A 15,809-nucleotide genomic window follows, 5' to 3' on the forward strand; every position below is an offset into this window, starting at 1 on the left:
CGTTTTTGGTGTGATTACGAGGGAGATCACAATGCCTTCTATTTGCCGTGCTACGTATCTCGTTGATAAAGGAATCAATTTTTAAATTTAGCTTCGAGGTGTTGCCATATATCCTTTTGTCCTAGTTCCTTGAATCAATAACGATAGGTGAAATCATCCTAGAGCAAAAAAGTTTGGTTTCTTTTGGCTCCTGATGAGAGCTCCTTCCTCAATCTACATAAGATGCCTTTTTTGCAGGCACAAGGGTGACGAGGATTCTCCAGGCACATACAAACCACATATTTATTGTATGCACATTGAAGAGCAAGAATGTGTTGATTAAAGCTCAACTTTACTCAAACCTGGCTGCGTGGTTTGTGGTAAAGCACTAAAATTTCAGTTTTTCTAGCTAACTTGTGTAGCTCGGTGGTACATGCACAAGATATACGTTCTGTGCCTATTGACTAGGCGATGAGCAGCTGGCGAGTGTTTACTTTAAATCGGTCTTACCGAAAATACCGTTCCTTTGCAAATTATGTTACATTTTCACCCCAACTTACGGCACACGCACACGCCACGAAAGTACCAGAACCGCACTTGCCCGAATTTCCTTCCACCTCTTCAAGGTGGTTGCCTGTGGAGGAATGGTATCCACTATAGAACTAATAAATGGAAGGTGGTGTACACTCAGACACTCTCAACTACTCAATGGTCATAAAGGCCCTTCTCCGTCCATCCTTCTCGGATTACTTGGTCTTGTGCCAGCACAACTATGGAAACCGTCGTCGAGCACGGCGGAAGGCAGTTGTCGTACCGCTCAACTATCAGGCGAGCGTGCCGATTCCTGACTTCCAGAGCCTATCGGCGGTAAGCTCCTTCGCCTATGTGCTGCTTCTCAGAGCAGCTTGCATATGTGCCACACGGCTTGTTAAAATTTAATGCACAGCGTCCACTACTGGTATCTCATGACTCGCCATTCAGCAGACATGCATTGTATTTCGTCTAGCGGTTGATGACTTAAATGTTCATTGTATGCGACTATAGAACATGCGCTGTAGAACCTTAATGGCTGCTTTATCATCTACGTAACTTCACGCTTTCTTCTGTCTCAAGATGACCTCAATAGTGCCTGGCGGCCCAAACCTCAAGGAGACACTATGGGCCAAACAATGAACTCTTCCTTACCTCAGTAAGGAAGTCTTCATTGCGGATAGGCTACCTTATGTCACTCTGAAAGCTTCCACACTGAGTGGCCCTCGGTGAAGGCTTCCTTAGTGCTTCCTCAGCATAAAGTAGCTCCAAAGCTACCTTCATGCGTCCTTACGCCGCTCCTGGCCCTGAACGAGCGCTTCACCTCACTGCTTAATCACGTGACCTTTGCTTGCGTATGCTCGCTGTCGCCCACCTGCGGAGAAGCGCGAGCACGGTACGTCTTGCAGGCATGTTCGTTTCAGTCACGCGTGCGGCATGAAAGCGTTGCGAAGCGTTGCTAGGCGTTGCACGACGCCGGCGTGCCAGCGTCGATAGAGCACATCAAGTTTTGCACTGTAACGCGCTACTTTGTTTAAGTTTAGTACACAAAACTAGACGAAAGCGTCCACGTTTCTCTATATTAGCTCTTCAATTTAAAGACTGTGCGACGATACATTTTTTATTGAATAATGGTGTTCGCGTAAAGCTTTTAAGAGATAATCTCGAACCAAGGCATGCGGAAACCGCTCCTTACGTGAAGGCGGGTGAAGGGAGCTTTCAGAGTACGCTTGCTTCCTCCATCGGTCCTTCGCTATAAGGAGGCCTCACGTAAGCTTAGGACGCGCTCGAAGGAAAGGAACGTTTAATTGTTTGGACCTATATGTAGGAATATGACGTAATCCTAAATCGATCCTTAGCTCTTAAGTGTGATTTCGGTCGAGTCAGTGTTGTTTTAATTAAAATTGTGCTCGCCGAATTCCAGCTCTTCTCAGCTAAAAATTCCAGGTCTCTCACAAACCAGCTCAACAATCCTTTCCTCCGCGAGCACCTAATATCGCACATTCTTGGCACTGCCATCAAGGCGGTCAACGAACAAAAAGGAAACTCGGTGACGATTAAACAACTGTCGAGATGGTGAGCATCGGCTAAGCAAAACATCTACTGGCCGCATGTACCATGCATCCTGTAATTGCCAATGTTGTTCGGGGAAGACAAACTTTGTCTCCCACCCAGCGTGGTTGCTTAGCGGCTATGGTCTTGGGCTACTAAGCACGAGGTTATGGGATCGAATCCCGGTCACGGCGGCCGCATTTCGATGGGGGCGAAATGCGAAAACACCTGTGTACTTAGATTTAGGTGCAAATCGAAGAACCCCAGGTGGTCTAAATTTACGGAGTCCCCCATTACGGCGTGCCTCATAATCAGAAAGTGGATTTGGCACGTAAAACCCCACAATTTTCTTTAAACATTGTCGGCCGTGAAGCTGCGATACAAGCCTGTGGCGTTTTCATTGCTTCACCAAAACAGGCTTCTTCGCTTAGGTTCACCACAGCATTCACTGTGAAAAAGTTTGCACCCTTTGGGCTGTATATTTGCCTGACAACAATAATCTTCATCTGTGTTGCCCGCATTTACATTCTCTAACGCAGCGAGCCCGGTACTTCAATGTCACGAATGGCGTGCGGGCAATCAGCATGACAAACCATTCTCAACAGAAAAGCAACGAGTGCAGCGCTTTCAAGAAAGAAAACGCAAGCAAGGCACATGACGATTATTGTTGTGAAGCAGATATACACACCAAAGGGTGCAACTGTTTTTAGAATACGAACACCTCATGGTACAAGACTGACAACTGTCGGTCTTGTACCACAAGGTTTGACCGAGTTATGAGTTCAGTGTTTATTTGTGTGTGTGTGGCTGTGCGTTTCGAACAATGTGACATGTTACCGCGGCTGCTCCTTAGTCTTTACTAGCCCAAGTAATTGTTAAACTGAGGCATAAAATAGTAGCTGTTAGAATCCCTTTTTCTTTATATTCGCTAAAATTCAATGGCAATCCCTCTGATTCAACGGAAAAGGGAAAACGAGAATGCGCAAAGACACTTACGTTTCATGTGCGCCTCGACTCCTGTCCAAGGCTGCAACGATGCTCGTATGGTTTGCGGGGCAATAATCCAAACTGACATCCATTCTTGGAGGTTTTCTTCCGCTTCTGATTATTTGGCTGACATGTAATATCTGATACGCAATCGTAATGAGTGTCGCCACGCCGGCTCCCTGCGTCAGAAAAGCAAACTGAATTTAGAGATTCTCAATAATCTGTTCAAATCAATCGTCCAGAGAATACTGCTTATCTTCGGAATGATTGAAAATGTACAAGGTTTGACGGTGTGAGCTGATTTGTATTGTTGGTTATGCAGACAAACCTGTAATAACAATTAGCCCCATAATTCACTATATCAGCCTACGAGACATACATCATTCAGACAATCGTTCCTCGCATATGTTTAAGGCGTGGACTACCACTACTAGTTTCTCAGCTTGGTTTACTGAGTCGTTGTCGTGTGAAAAAGAAATTAAAAAGAAAAGCAGCTCACTACTCAAAATAGCATACTGGCGCTTCTATCAACCGCGTCAAAAATAGCTTATTTCCCGTTCCTTTCGCGCGCACACTGCGCAATATAATGCGCTTCGCACAATATGTCTTATTATGCGTACACGCAGCAAATTTTAGGCAGTGACTTTTTGGGCTCTTGTTTCACAGTCAAGTGTTATTGTGACTGCAAGTGCTCCAAAATCATATGCGCGGGCTTCCAACGTCATAAAAAAATGTATGATTCAGCAAATTTAGGTATAGGTGAAGTGTATGACATGTTAGGGTTGTGTGGCCTAATTAGGGGGAAAGAAAAACTGCCTAACCCTCGTTTTTTTCTTCCTTTAGCACCTTCATAGGAAACGCTTACAAAGTGTCCTCGCTGGAACAACGTCGATAGCTGGACCAGTTGGTACTTGACTGAAGGAGAAGACCACACCGTACACAAGCAAGAAGACGGCCGAACGGGCCACATGTGTGCTGAAGATATGACGTCGATAGGTTAATGTCGTGCCTGCGAGATGTACACTGAATACTCCTTTTTCCTTCATTTTCAGTCTTTATACATTCGCCGTAGTTGGCTTTCTCGGCCTCCACACTGAATTAAAGTGGCACACTATACCTTCTTTCTCGAAATACGAAGCATGTTGTGCGCACTATAATATAAATGTTTAAACTGTGGGGCTTAAATGGTGCCTTTCGAGCGAAACATTTATACATATCGATCACGAGCTTTAAGACCGTACTTTACGAACAACATAGGAAGTGTGCCCAACATTCTCAACGAAGTCAACGTGGAACGAAGTTGACATTGAGAGGGCAAAGGTAACATCCAATAGTGTATGCGAGAGAAGAAAGCTTGACTAGATTATAGACTGTGCAAACAAAGCCTCAACTGTGGGGGTAAAAACTGTGGGGCCTAAATGGTGCCTTCCGAGCGAAACATTTATACATATCGATCAGGAGCTTTAAGACCGTACTTTACGAACAACATAGGAAGTGTGCCCAACATTCTCAACGAAGTCAACGTGGAACAAAGTTGACATTGACCGGGCTAAAGGTAACATCCAATAGTGTGTGCGAGAGAAGAAAGCTTGACTAGATTATAGACTGTGCAAACAAAGTCTCAACTGTGGGGGGTAAAAACTGTGGGGCTTAAATGGTGCCTTTTGAGCGAAACATTTATACATATCGATCAGGAGATTTAAGACCGTACTTTACGAACAACACAGGAAGTGTGCCCAACATTCTCAACGAAGTCAACGTGGAACAAAGTTGACATTGACAGGGCAAAGGTAACATCCAATAGTGTATGCGAGAGAAGAAAGCTTGACTAGATTATAGACTGTGCAAACAAAGCCTAAACTGCGTGCCCTAAAATGCTATATGGCCATTGCCCACTATGTTTCTCACTCACCAGTCAAATTACGTCACACTGCGTTTAAATTGTGTGGAAATAGCGTTCACATTAGATGTAATATTTGCAGTGAAGGTTTGATGGTTTTCTTCTAAATGTGAGCTTATCAAACAGTTATTCTGTATCATTTTTTGTTTGTTTGTTTGCTTGTTTGTTTGCTGGCATGCTTCTTTGTTTGTTTATTTGCTTGTTTGTTTGTTTGTTTATTTATTTGTTTGTTTGTTTGTTGGTTTGCTTGTTTGTTTGTTTGTTTGTTTGTTTGTTTGTTTGTTTGTTTGTTTGTTTGTTTGTTTGTTTGTTTGTTTGTTTGTTTGTTTGTTTGCGAGGTTCGTAGAAGATTTCTTCGGGTTTCTTGCGAACTTAACAGTGCATTTTTTTACATATGTCGTGAAAGTAAGTGACAAGTTAAGGCCGACTTGAAGGTTCAGTTTAAGATATCTGGGTTAATTGCGGACATTTGCAATAATTACATCTGCAAGCGCTGTCATAGTCTGATAAGTATAATTTATGAAAAAACCCTAACTTAACACAGTGTCCTGGAATATCTACAATATCCACGAAGATGATAATGACTGAAAAAAATATACACGCAAAATGGTCCTATGAGGCTCATTGCGTTTTTCGCGGGCCTCTTTGACGCTCGGAAAATACTTTTATGTCGCACGTATCGAGCAATAGAAGACCGTATAGGTCATTTCTCATGTTGCTCTATAATTTTTTCATTGACAATTTTAATCTAATTATAATATTTGAGAAGTCGATTAGATAATTAGGACCACTTATGTAATTAGGCGGAGTGCAAAAAGAAATAATCCGAGCATCTCCAAGTGATGGCAAACAAGATTACCTTGGTTCTGTCCAGCCAGGTGTGACTTGCATATTTTGAATCTTGGTGCATGATATTTGGGAGACCCTGTATATAACTAAAGCAGAGATGTCGAGACGTACCTTGCAGTGCACAAATGGGAACAGCACGGCAAGCAGGCATAATCCCGCGAATGCTGACGTGATGCCGTTGTAGACCATCATGAAGACCTGCGTTGTAAGAGTCCGATGAGGCAGAAAATTTTGACGTTTTCGCGAACTTAATTGTGCACGGTGAAAAAAATTTTATTCAAAGCATCACAAACAAAACGTTACAAAGGCAGTTAAACATCCTTACGTGCATGGAACGCGAAAGCAGTATGACTCTTCCGCGCGAAACTTTTCATTTGGTCATGTGCTCGAATTGGGGAAAGTCAGTTTTGAGGGTCAATCACCCAAATTCTGGGGGTGGGCCAAATCAATTTATGGAGCGGGCTAGGTCGGTGGCCAGCGAGGGGCACCTCAATTTTCTAATGGGTCAAGGTCAATATTCTGGGCAGGCCAGCCAGACTTTGGGGTGGGCCAAGTCAATATTGAGAGTGGGCCACATCAGTTTTAAACGTGGGTCAGTTCAAATTTCGGTTTGGGCGAAGTTAATTTACGGCGTGGGCCAAGTAAATTTTTTGAGTGAGGCAGGTTGGTTTTGAACGTGGGTAAACTGAACTTTCGAATTGGGCAAAGTCGATTTTTTAGGTGTCGGCCGCAGCGCCCGTCTGACGCCGTGGGTGTTCAACGTTCAGTTTCGTATTGCGAGCCGCTGCAGGTCCAGCACCGGGAACGCGACGTCATCACTTGGTCACCTGGGTTTTGGTACCATATAACGATAATGCCGGACGCTCACTGGATTTTCTGCTTCATGGGGCATAGTTATAGTTCAGCGCATTTACGGGCCAGTGGGCCAGCGGAGACGCTACTACGCACGTGTGGTACGCTGGGGCGGCCAGCGTGTTTACGGAGCGGGTCGCTCGCTTGTGGGTTTCATCTTCCCAGCGGACCGCCCGCAGCGCACCAGCGTTTTTGCGAAACAAACATGGTGACCAGCTGCAGAAATAGCGGCATGTGGTCGGCGTCATCTTCAAACGCATTGCTGGCTCGTCTGCAGGTGATACACACTCGGAAGTGTTTCATCACTGAAGGCGACCTCTGTGTTCTTCGAGATATTTCAGCAACGACGCCATTAGGAGACAATTTGAAGTGGATGACCGGGATCGAGAACCTCAAGCGAGGGTACAGGTCTTTTCACTCTAAGTCCAACCTTGTTCGAGTGGTGGCGCAGCAAAGCGCTGAGCTCGACCGAGCGAGGGATTGCTGAGCTAAATTCTCTTCCATTGGTGCGTCGCTCCGCTGCCATCGCCGATCGCCCGTTGGGCCGGCTGGCCCGTAAGCATACTGAGCTATAACTCTCGAATGTTTTCGCATTAAAATATCCTGTAGAGACACGGCGGCACGCCTGAAGAATACATATATCGCCGACTTTTCCGGATTGACCTCTAGGGTGGCCACCATGTCGCCATGTGATAGGAAGTTTTAGTTGAACGCTACTTGCGGCTGCGCTCGGATTTCACGCGATGAGACACGGCAGGACACTGCGTATATTTGGCATTTGTATAAGTTCGTCTTGCGTGATGCAAGTGGTGTGCTGTCAGCTCTGCTGCAATACGACTGAGAAACCAAGTAGGCGCCCTCCCACGCCCCACTACATCGGCTTTGTAAGATGACCGAAGAAATCGGTCGTTGTTCCACAGGTCGCATGTAACGTTTGGCACAAGCGCACAAGTGGTGGCGTCTGAATTGCTAGCATATGCCGGTGTTAGCGGAACTGGTCCTAAAGATGCAACTAAAGCACACTAAGACCAGTGTCGCGGGTATGCTCATCTTCTTAACGAGATCAACGTCTACCTAAGCTTCAGATTTGACGCACTTCAGACGGCGAACCACGTCTGCTTTTTTCGCTTCGGCAGCCACGTCCTTTTAGGGCGGAAAATTCTAAATTTCATTGTGAAATTTTCTTTGACTTTACATTGCAACCAGTGGCCTGCTTGGCTTCTGCGATAAATATGTGACCGGTGATGGGATTCTAGCCAGGTTCTTCGAGCACAAAAGCTGGATGTTCTACCTAGTAGGCCACATACACGTGCATAGAATCTAAAAACCAACGTTTATAGAACCAACGTCTGTTGTTCAAGTGGGGGATAGTGCGTGATGCCGCCATTATCATCGACGTTTGTGCCGCTTCCTTCGTAGCAAGCTCTACTCTCTTATCAGTTGGACTCAACTGTTGGCACATGCGGTTTGTACCAAGGTAGATCTCTCATGGAAGCTCCCATAGAAGCCCACACGTCCTGCAATGGCGGCTTGTGGAGGCATCGCGACGCCATCTATATTCCGCGGCGCGAACTTTTCGCTGGAAGAAAAGTCACCGTTTCCCGTTCAAGGCTACTTTCGCCAAGTCGTCTTCTGTGACAGCTCACATCATATCGCATACAAAGAGCCATGCAAAGTGCACACAACAGTGCAAATGAAGTGTAAGTGAGAACATTCGCCACAACATCGCCTCACAATCAAAGTTCATTATATAACGGTAGGTATTACACCGGTGAGTCATTAGAGTGTTGCATAAATTAAGATCAATGGGTTTGTACAGATATGGAACTGAGTCCCACACGCATGTGGTTCTTAGTACCAACACACATCCGTTATTTTGTTGTCAATATAAAGGCCTTGCTACATTGAAATATTTCACAAAAACCAATCTTTAACTTTCCCTAACACAACACGCATGCAAGCTGTGATTTTTCTCTAGCACTTAAGACATAGATAAAACATATTTTTTAGTGAAAAGGCAGTTAAAAACAAAAATACTTATCTAATATAAGGTTAGTGCTATAAATATTGGCATTACTCTTTAAGGCTACGCGAAAGCGAGTTCTGACGACATTACAATGTTAACACGGAAATGCAATCCCGGAATATCTCAGTATGCATCACCATGAGCAAACTTAAGAAAGCCTGCACAGTTTCACACTCATAAATACTCGCGGATGGAAGCAAACAGCCTGTGACTACACATTTTCCTATTGGAATGACACTGGGCCCTATAACGTAAAACTATTCCAATATGTTTCTATTCCAATCTCCTGACGTCAAATTTGAATAACCACCAACGCAAGCACCGGGCGGTCACTCGCAGGGTTGTCTGAACAGACTAATCAAACGCTCTCCTCGTTCATAGGAGCTCACTTTTGTTTGCTTGAAAAACGAATAACATTGCCTACACTGAGCGGCTTGTCGTATCTAATTCGCTGACAAGAGGCGAGGAGAACGCTCAAGTGGAGAGGGATTCGATGGGGCCGAGCCACTGCACTGAAAGTCGATAACCGGATGAAGAGGGTGGTGCCGGCGTCTACGATTGGTCGGCTTTCCCTTACTTAGCTTGCGGTGGCTGGTCGAAAATCGCGGCGGCATGCAACGGAAGCTCAAGAATGACGCTTAAACGGACCCTCAGCAAAGAATAGTTGCCGGAATGAGGGGGTAAACGTGCCTAAAGTGCTTGAAAACGTTACACGGCCACGCAAGAAGTTTTATTATACGCAAATACACGCACGCAGGTGCGAGTCGCCAGCGTCTGAGTGATCGGCGGCAGCCATCTTCTATTCCTTTCGGAACGGGGCAGCCTGCGGCTATTCCGAAGAAAATTCAGTTTTGTTCGGCATATTAATGCATTTTTATCGCGTACACGTCACTTTGACGCGATGAGTTCTTGCGGTTTTGTGACGTCGCGTGACAGGCAGGTGAAGTGGGTGCAGCCCGAAAACTTTTTACCAATAGCCGAGGGCTAATGGCGAAAAGGGGTCGAATCAGAAATAACTGTTTTTCTTTTTTTCTGTCAAATCATGCATAGTCAGTGTGTACACATCATATCAGATGGGGAGGTATCGCGGTTTTCGTGACGTCGCGAGACAGACAGGCGAAGTGGGGGTGGTCGAAAAAAGTTTGTGACAAATCGTGGATGGCTGATAGCAGAATTGGAATAGAAAAGTTTGGAATAGTTTTACGTTATAGCGCCCAATGTCGGCACTTTTTCAAGTGTTTCCGTTGGTGACGCATTTGATGCACAATATTCATTAACTAGTGTTTTGCTCCACGAGGTGTGGTGGCCGCTTAGTCGCACGAGACCGCATTACAGCCACACCTTCGTGCCCATGTGAATTGACCTTGGTTCGCACAGTCTGTGTAAAAGGTCGCGTTCTAGGGCACTATAACGTAAAACTATTCCAAGCTTTTCTATTCCCATTCCGCAATCAGCCCTCCGCAATTGGTCAAAAACTTTCTTGGACCATCCCCACTTCACCTGCCTGTCACGCGACGTCACGAAAACTGTGATAGCTCCTGATCTGATATGACGTGTACACACTGATTATGCATGATTTGACAGAACTAAAGAAAATAGTTAGTTATGATTCGACCCCTATTCGCCCTCGGCTATTGGTCAAAAGTTTTCGGGCTGCACCCGTTTCACCTGCCTGTCACGCGATGTCACAAAACCGCGAAAACTCACCGCGTCAGAGAGACGTGTACGCGTTAAAGATGCATTAATATGCCGAACAAAACTGAATTTTCTTCTGAATAGCCACAAGCTGCCCCGTTCCGAACGGAATAAAAGATAGCTGCCTCTGATCGCTCAGGCACTGGCGACTCCCACCTGCCGGAGAGAATGAGCTTATTTAGGTATAATAAAACTTTTTGTGCGGCCGCGTAACGTTTTCGAGCACTTTCAGCACGTTTACGACCTTGTTCCGCCAACTCTTCTTTGCTGAGCATCCATTTCAGCGTCATTCTTAATCTTCCGTAGCATGCCGCCGCGATTTTCGACCAGCCACCGCAAGCTAAGTAAGGCAAAGCGGACCAATCGCAGACGCCGGCACAACCCTCTAGATCCGGTTACCCATTTTCAGGGCAGTGGCACGGCCCCATCGAATCCCTCTCCATTTGAGCGTGCTCCTCGCCTCTTGTCAGCCAATCAAATAAGACAAGCCGCTCAGTGTAGGCAATGTTATTCGTTTTTCAAGCAAACAAGAGTGACCTGCTATGAACGAGGAGAAAGTTTGATTGGTCTGTTCGGACAAACGTGCGGGTGACCGCCCGATGCTTGCGTCGGCGGTAACGCAAATATGACGTCAGGAGATTCGAATAAAACATATTGGAATAGTTTTACGTTATAGGGTCCTAGGTTTCCGATTGCGTCTTTGGCGCGCATGCGTTCCTTATGGGAACTGCTTGTGGGGCTGGCTGTACGAGTGGTTACACGTGTAAAATACGTCGTGACTTATTTAGCCTCATGTGACCTGTATTCTCTGAGCTGCATGCGAGCACGCAATTTCTCGTTTTGGCAGCTCACTGTCGGTGAAATCACGCCTTTATGACGCCCGCTTTTCTTGGGGGAGGGGGAGGTGGGAGCTGACATCCTGGAGACGCACTCTCATATCGATGGCAAAATTGTTGAAATCACTAGAGACCAGTGAAGACTCGTGGAAGGACACGTACAAAGGGTGATTGCGGACTTGCCTAGTTACCCAAGTTTCTGGCAAATGAGAGGAAGCTGCAAGAAAGAAGCGAGAATATCTATATACATCGCGAGGAAGAAAGCTAGGTTGATGAGCGTCTCAAGAATGTGGCTCAAACGTACATTTGCCCTAAACGCTTTCAACGAGTTGTATTGATGTAATTGAAGACAGGAATTTTTGCCTTCCTCGCGCTCACTCAAAACGCTTCAACATAAAAATGGACGTTTTATGGCTATCTATGATTCTTCGAACGCATTTACGCATTTTTGTACTAGGTTCCTTGCTAATAACCAGGGGCTCTATAACGTAAAAAGATTTCATTCTGATCTTAACCCAATCTGCCGACGTTATATTTACGTAACCGTTGACGAGGGCGGGGCCCCGCGGCGTTGTTTGAACCGTACAATTAAATGCCCCCCTCGTTTACAGCTGACTTTCGTTTGTTTTCAAAGCGAATAGCAGTGCGTGGCTTGACACTTCTTACGTAATTGGCTGCCAAGTGGAGAGGACTGCGCAGAAGTCGAGAGCGTTTAGATGGGTCAGAGCTAGCTAAGTGAAAGTAGGTAATCGCAAGCGCATAGCGGTGCTGGCGCCTGCGCTTTGCCTGCTTTCCTTAGTTTCGCTTGCGGCTGGTGGATGAAAAACGCGGCTGCGCAGAACGGTAGTTCAATTCATTAATGGAGCTGTCGCGTACTAAAGACCCGAGCCCTAGCCCAAGCACTCCATCTTTTTATTATTTTACTCGCACCCTTCCTCTTTTTTCTTATATTCTCTTCTGCTCCCAATGGCCACTGTCGGCAATGATCAACATATTCCAACTGGGCCAAGCTGAACACTTGGCAGCTGGTGCTCCGTAGTTGGCTCGGAAACGTACACCTTCTGAACGGATCGTCTTATTATCTGTCCAGGAGCTAGCCGAAGTGCACAAAAGCGGGTAATGCCGTTCTTTCCTGGATGCACTCAAAGAACTCTGTCCAGCATCCATAATAAGGGACCTGCGCTGTCGTCATGCACACGCTCCACGTCACCTTCGCGCAGCTGGAGTAGTGAACGAAAAGGGCTGTTGTGCGTGTACCGAAGTAAGAACACGGACAACCGCTTCCATCGGATACATAACTCACTCCGCTGCGAGGCACTCACAATACTGGGTGTGGCGGAGCAGCTCCGCTCTTGTCGATGACGTGCCATCTGGAACGCTGGCTTCTTGCGGAAAGCATACGGCGCGTCTTCCGAGCAAGAAGTGCGATGGAGTCAGCGTTTGCAGTTCATCCGGGTTGCTGTCGAGATAAGTAAGTGGTCAGCCGTTTATGAGCGCTTCAACCTCGCATAGCATGGTAGAGATGACCGAGGTGGTGATACTGCTGTACTCAAGTGAACGTCTGAATGCGTGTTTTGGTAGTCTCATCAGGCGCTCCTACCAGCCTCTTCAGCAGGGAGCTCTATCTCTAGTGAACTTCCATTTAATCTTGACATCAGCAGCGTATTATTGGAGAGTCGTCAGAATCGCCTTAAGCACTCGCGCACAGCTGCGCAAAGACCGCGTGATATCCGAGTATATAGTGTCGATGATTCCACGCTGCGAGACAAAATGATGAAAGGCAAGAAGTGTGATGGTTGTTGTTATATTCGTAATCCGTTCTATATTAGTGTCCATGATTCCACGCTACGAAACAAAATGATGAAAGGCAAGAACTGTGGTGATCGTTGTTATATTGGTCGTCCATTCTATGTGGATGGCGCAAGTGACGGCACACGAGAGGAACAGCATGTATGCTGTTTTGCTAGTAGCAGCCACATCACGCATGTGGAGGGTTCTGCAGTAATCCAAACCAACTACAGAGAACAAACTTGCTTCGGTGATTTAGTCTTCCGTCAACGGAACAAACGGCACTCTCTTGGCGGAAGATGAACAACTATTTTATCATCACCGTCATCATCATCATCATCATCAGCAGCAGCAGCAGCAGCAGCAGCAGCAGCAGCAGCAGCAGCAGCCTGGTTACGCCCACTGCAGGCCAAAGGCCTCTCCCATACTTCTCCAACTACCCGGGTTATTTACTAATTGTGGCCATGTTGTTCCTGCAAGCTTCTTAATCTCATCCGCCCACCTAACTTTCTGCCGCCCCTGCTACGCTCCCCTTCCCTTGAAATCCAGTCCGTAACCCCAAATGACCATCGGTTATCTTCCCTCCTCATTACATGTCCTGCCCATGCCCATTTCTTTTTCTTGATTTCAACTCAGATGTCATCAACTCGTGTTTGTTCCCTCATCCAATCTGCTCTTTTCTTATCCCTTAACGTTATACCCATCATTCTTCTTTCAATAGCTCGTTGCGTCGTCCTTGATTTAAGTATAACCGTGTTCGTAAGCTTCCAGGTTTCTCCCCGTACGTGAGTACTGGTAAGACATAGCTGTTATACACTTTTCTCTTGAGGGATAATAGCAACCTGCTGTTCATGATCTGAGAATGCCTGCCAAACGCACTCCAGCCCAATCTTATTCTTCTCATTATTTCAGTCTCATGATCTGGATTCGCGGTGACTACCTGTCCTTAGTACATGTATTCCCTTACCACTTCCAGTGCCTCGCTACCTATTGTAAACTGCTGTTCCCTTCCGAGACTGTTAAACATTACTTTAGTTTTCTGCAGAATAATTTTTAGACCCACCCTTCGGCTTTGCCTCTCCAGGTCAGTGAGCATGCATTGCAGTTGGTCCCCTGAGTTACTAAGCAAGGCAATATCATCAGCGAAGCGCAAGTTACTAAGGTATTCTCCATTAACTCTTATCCCCAATTCTTCCCAATCCAGGTCTCTGAATACCTCCTGTAAACACGCTGTGAATTGCATCGGAGAGATCGTATCTCCCTGCCTGACGCCTTTCTTTATTGGGATTTTGTTGCTTTCTTTATGGATGACTACTGTGACTGTGGAGCCGCTATAGATATCTTTCAGTATTTTTACATACGGCTCGGCTACACCCTGATTCCGCAATGCCTCCATGACTGCTGAGGTTTCGACTGAATCAAACGCTTTCTCGTAATCAATGAAAGCTATATATGTGTTGGTTATACTCCGCACATTTCTCTATCACCTGATTGATAGTGTGAATGTGGTCTATTGTTGAGTAGCCTTTACGGAATCCTGCCTGGTCCTACGATTGAGAGAAGTCTAAGGCGTTCCTGATTCTATTTTTATTTATTTTTTATTTATACAATACTGCGCACTCATAGTCCAAGCAGGGTGGTCGATACAAATACAAGAAATACAAAAGAAACAGCAACGAAAAAAAGCAACAATTTCACAGGCTCAGAAAGCTTATTTCACAGTTTGACCACTTGTTTTGATAAGGCAGTGCCATTCACTAATGGTTCTCGGCACATAAGAAAACCTAAATATGTATGTGCGAGCAAAACATGGGATTAGGTCGTTTTCATTGTGGTGTCGGGTCGGCCGGCTAGTTAAGGGCGACAAATATGTTGATGCGTTTAGCGCTAGTTTGTTTTCCTAAAGTTGGGAACAAAATTCGAATCTAAATTTTTGCCCTCGTGCCTGTAATACGGGAATGCCGTTTGCTTGTATTAAATCAGAAGGTCAATATAATGCTGAAAATTTGTTAAAAATAAACCTTACGGCATTTTTCTCAATACGTTCAAGACAATCAATGTTGCGCTTAGTATGAGGATCCCATATAATGCACGCATATTCCAGTCTTGGCCGCACAAGAGCAGTATAGCAGAGCAGCTTAACATTAGTGGGAGCAGTTTTAAGCTTATGTTTAAGAACACAAAGCTTGCGGAAGGCGGATGAACAAGCATTAGGAATATGAAGATTCCAAGACAGGTTTGAATTGAGCGTTACACCAAGATATATATAGCAATTTACTTCTTGTAATGGTGAAGACCCTAATATGTAGGTATATGACAGCGCATTTTTTTTTGGCGAGTTACTCGAAGGGAAACACATATGCTCGTGTTAAGGGTCATTCCCCATTTTAAACACTAATCATGTATATTGTCCACACTATTGTTGAGATCGCTGTAATCGTTAGTGGAATTAATTTCTTTAAACAAAATACAATCATCAGCAAACAATCTTATTTCTACACCAGGACGAACAACGTCAACAATATCATTAATATACAGTATAAAGAGCAAATGGCCTAACAAGCTGCCCTGAGGTACACCGGATGTGACCGGAAGACGGCCCGAGTGCTGACCCGCTACATCTGTTGTGTTATGGTTGATAGTCCCTTCCGAAATCCGTGCTCATATTTGGTAAATATGCAGCGTTCCTCGAGGAAGTTTGTTATACTAGTAGCTATGATATGTTCAATAATTTTACTTGCGAAGTTAGTGAAATAGGACGCTGATTGTCTAGTGTCAGGCGGCCTCGCTTTTTAAAGATGGGTACAATTCGGGC

The 15,809-nt window shown here is 45.5% G+C and overlaps 1 protein-coding gene across 1 annotated transcript in view; it reads right to left on the reverse strand.

Moving 5' to 3' along the window:
• The window catches only part of LOC126522198 (sodium-dependent multivitamin transporter-like), an 83,773-nt gene that overhangs the window by 35,861 nt on the left and 32,103 nt on the right, over positions 1–15,809 (reverse strand). Inside the window, exons 5-6 of the mRNA XM_055066301.1 lie at positions 5,909–5,995; positions 3,058–3,227 (exon numbers count right to left, since the gene is read on the reverse strand). Coding sequence (XP_054922276.1) covers positions 3,058–3,227; positions 5,909–5,995 — 257 coding nt within the window. The remainder of the gene's footprint in view (positions 1–3,057; positions 3,228–5,908; positions 5,996–15,809) is intronic.

The sequence above is a fragment of the Dermacentor andersoni genome, chromosome 6 (genome assembly GCF_023375885.2).
Source record: "Dermacentor andersoni chromosome 6, qqDerAnde1_hic_scaffold, whole genome shotgun sequence".
Classification (NCBI taxonomy): Eukaryota; Metazoa; Arthropoda; class Arachnida; order Ixodida; family Ixodidae; genus Dermacentor; species Dermacentor andersoni.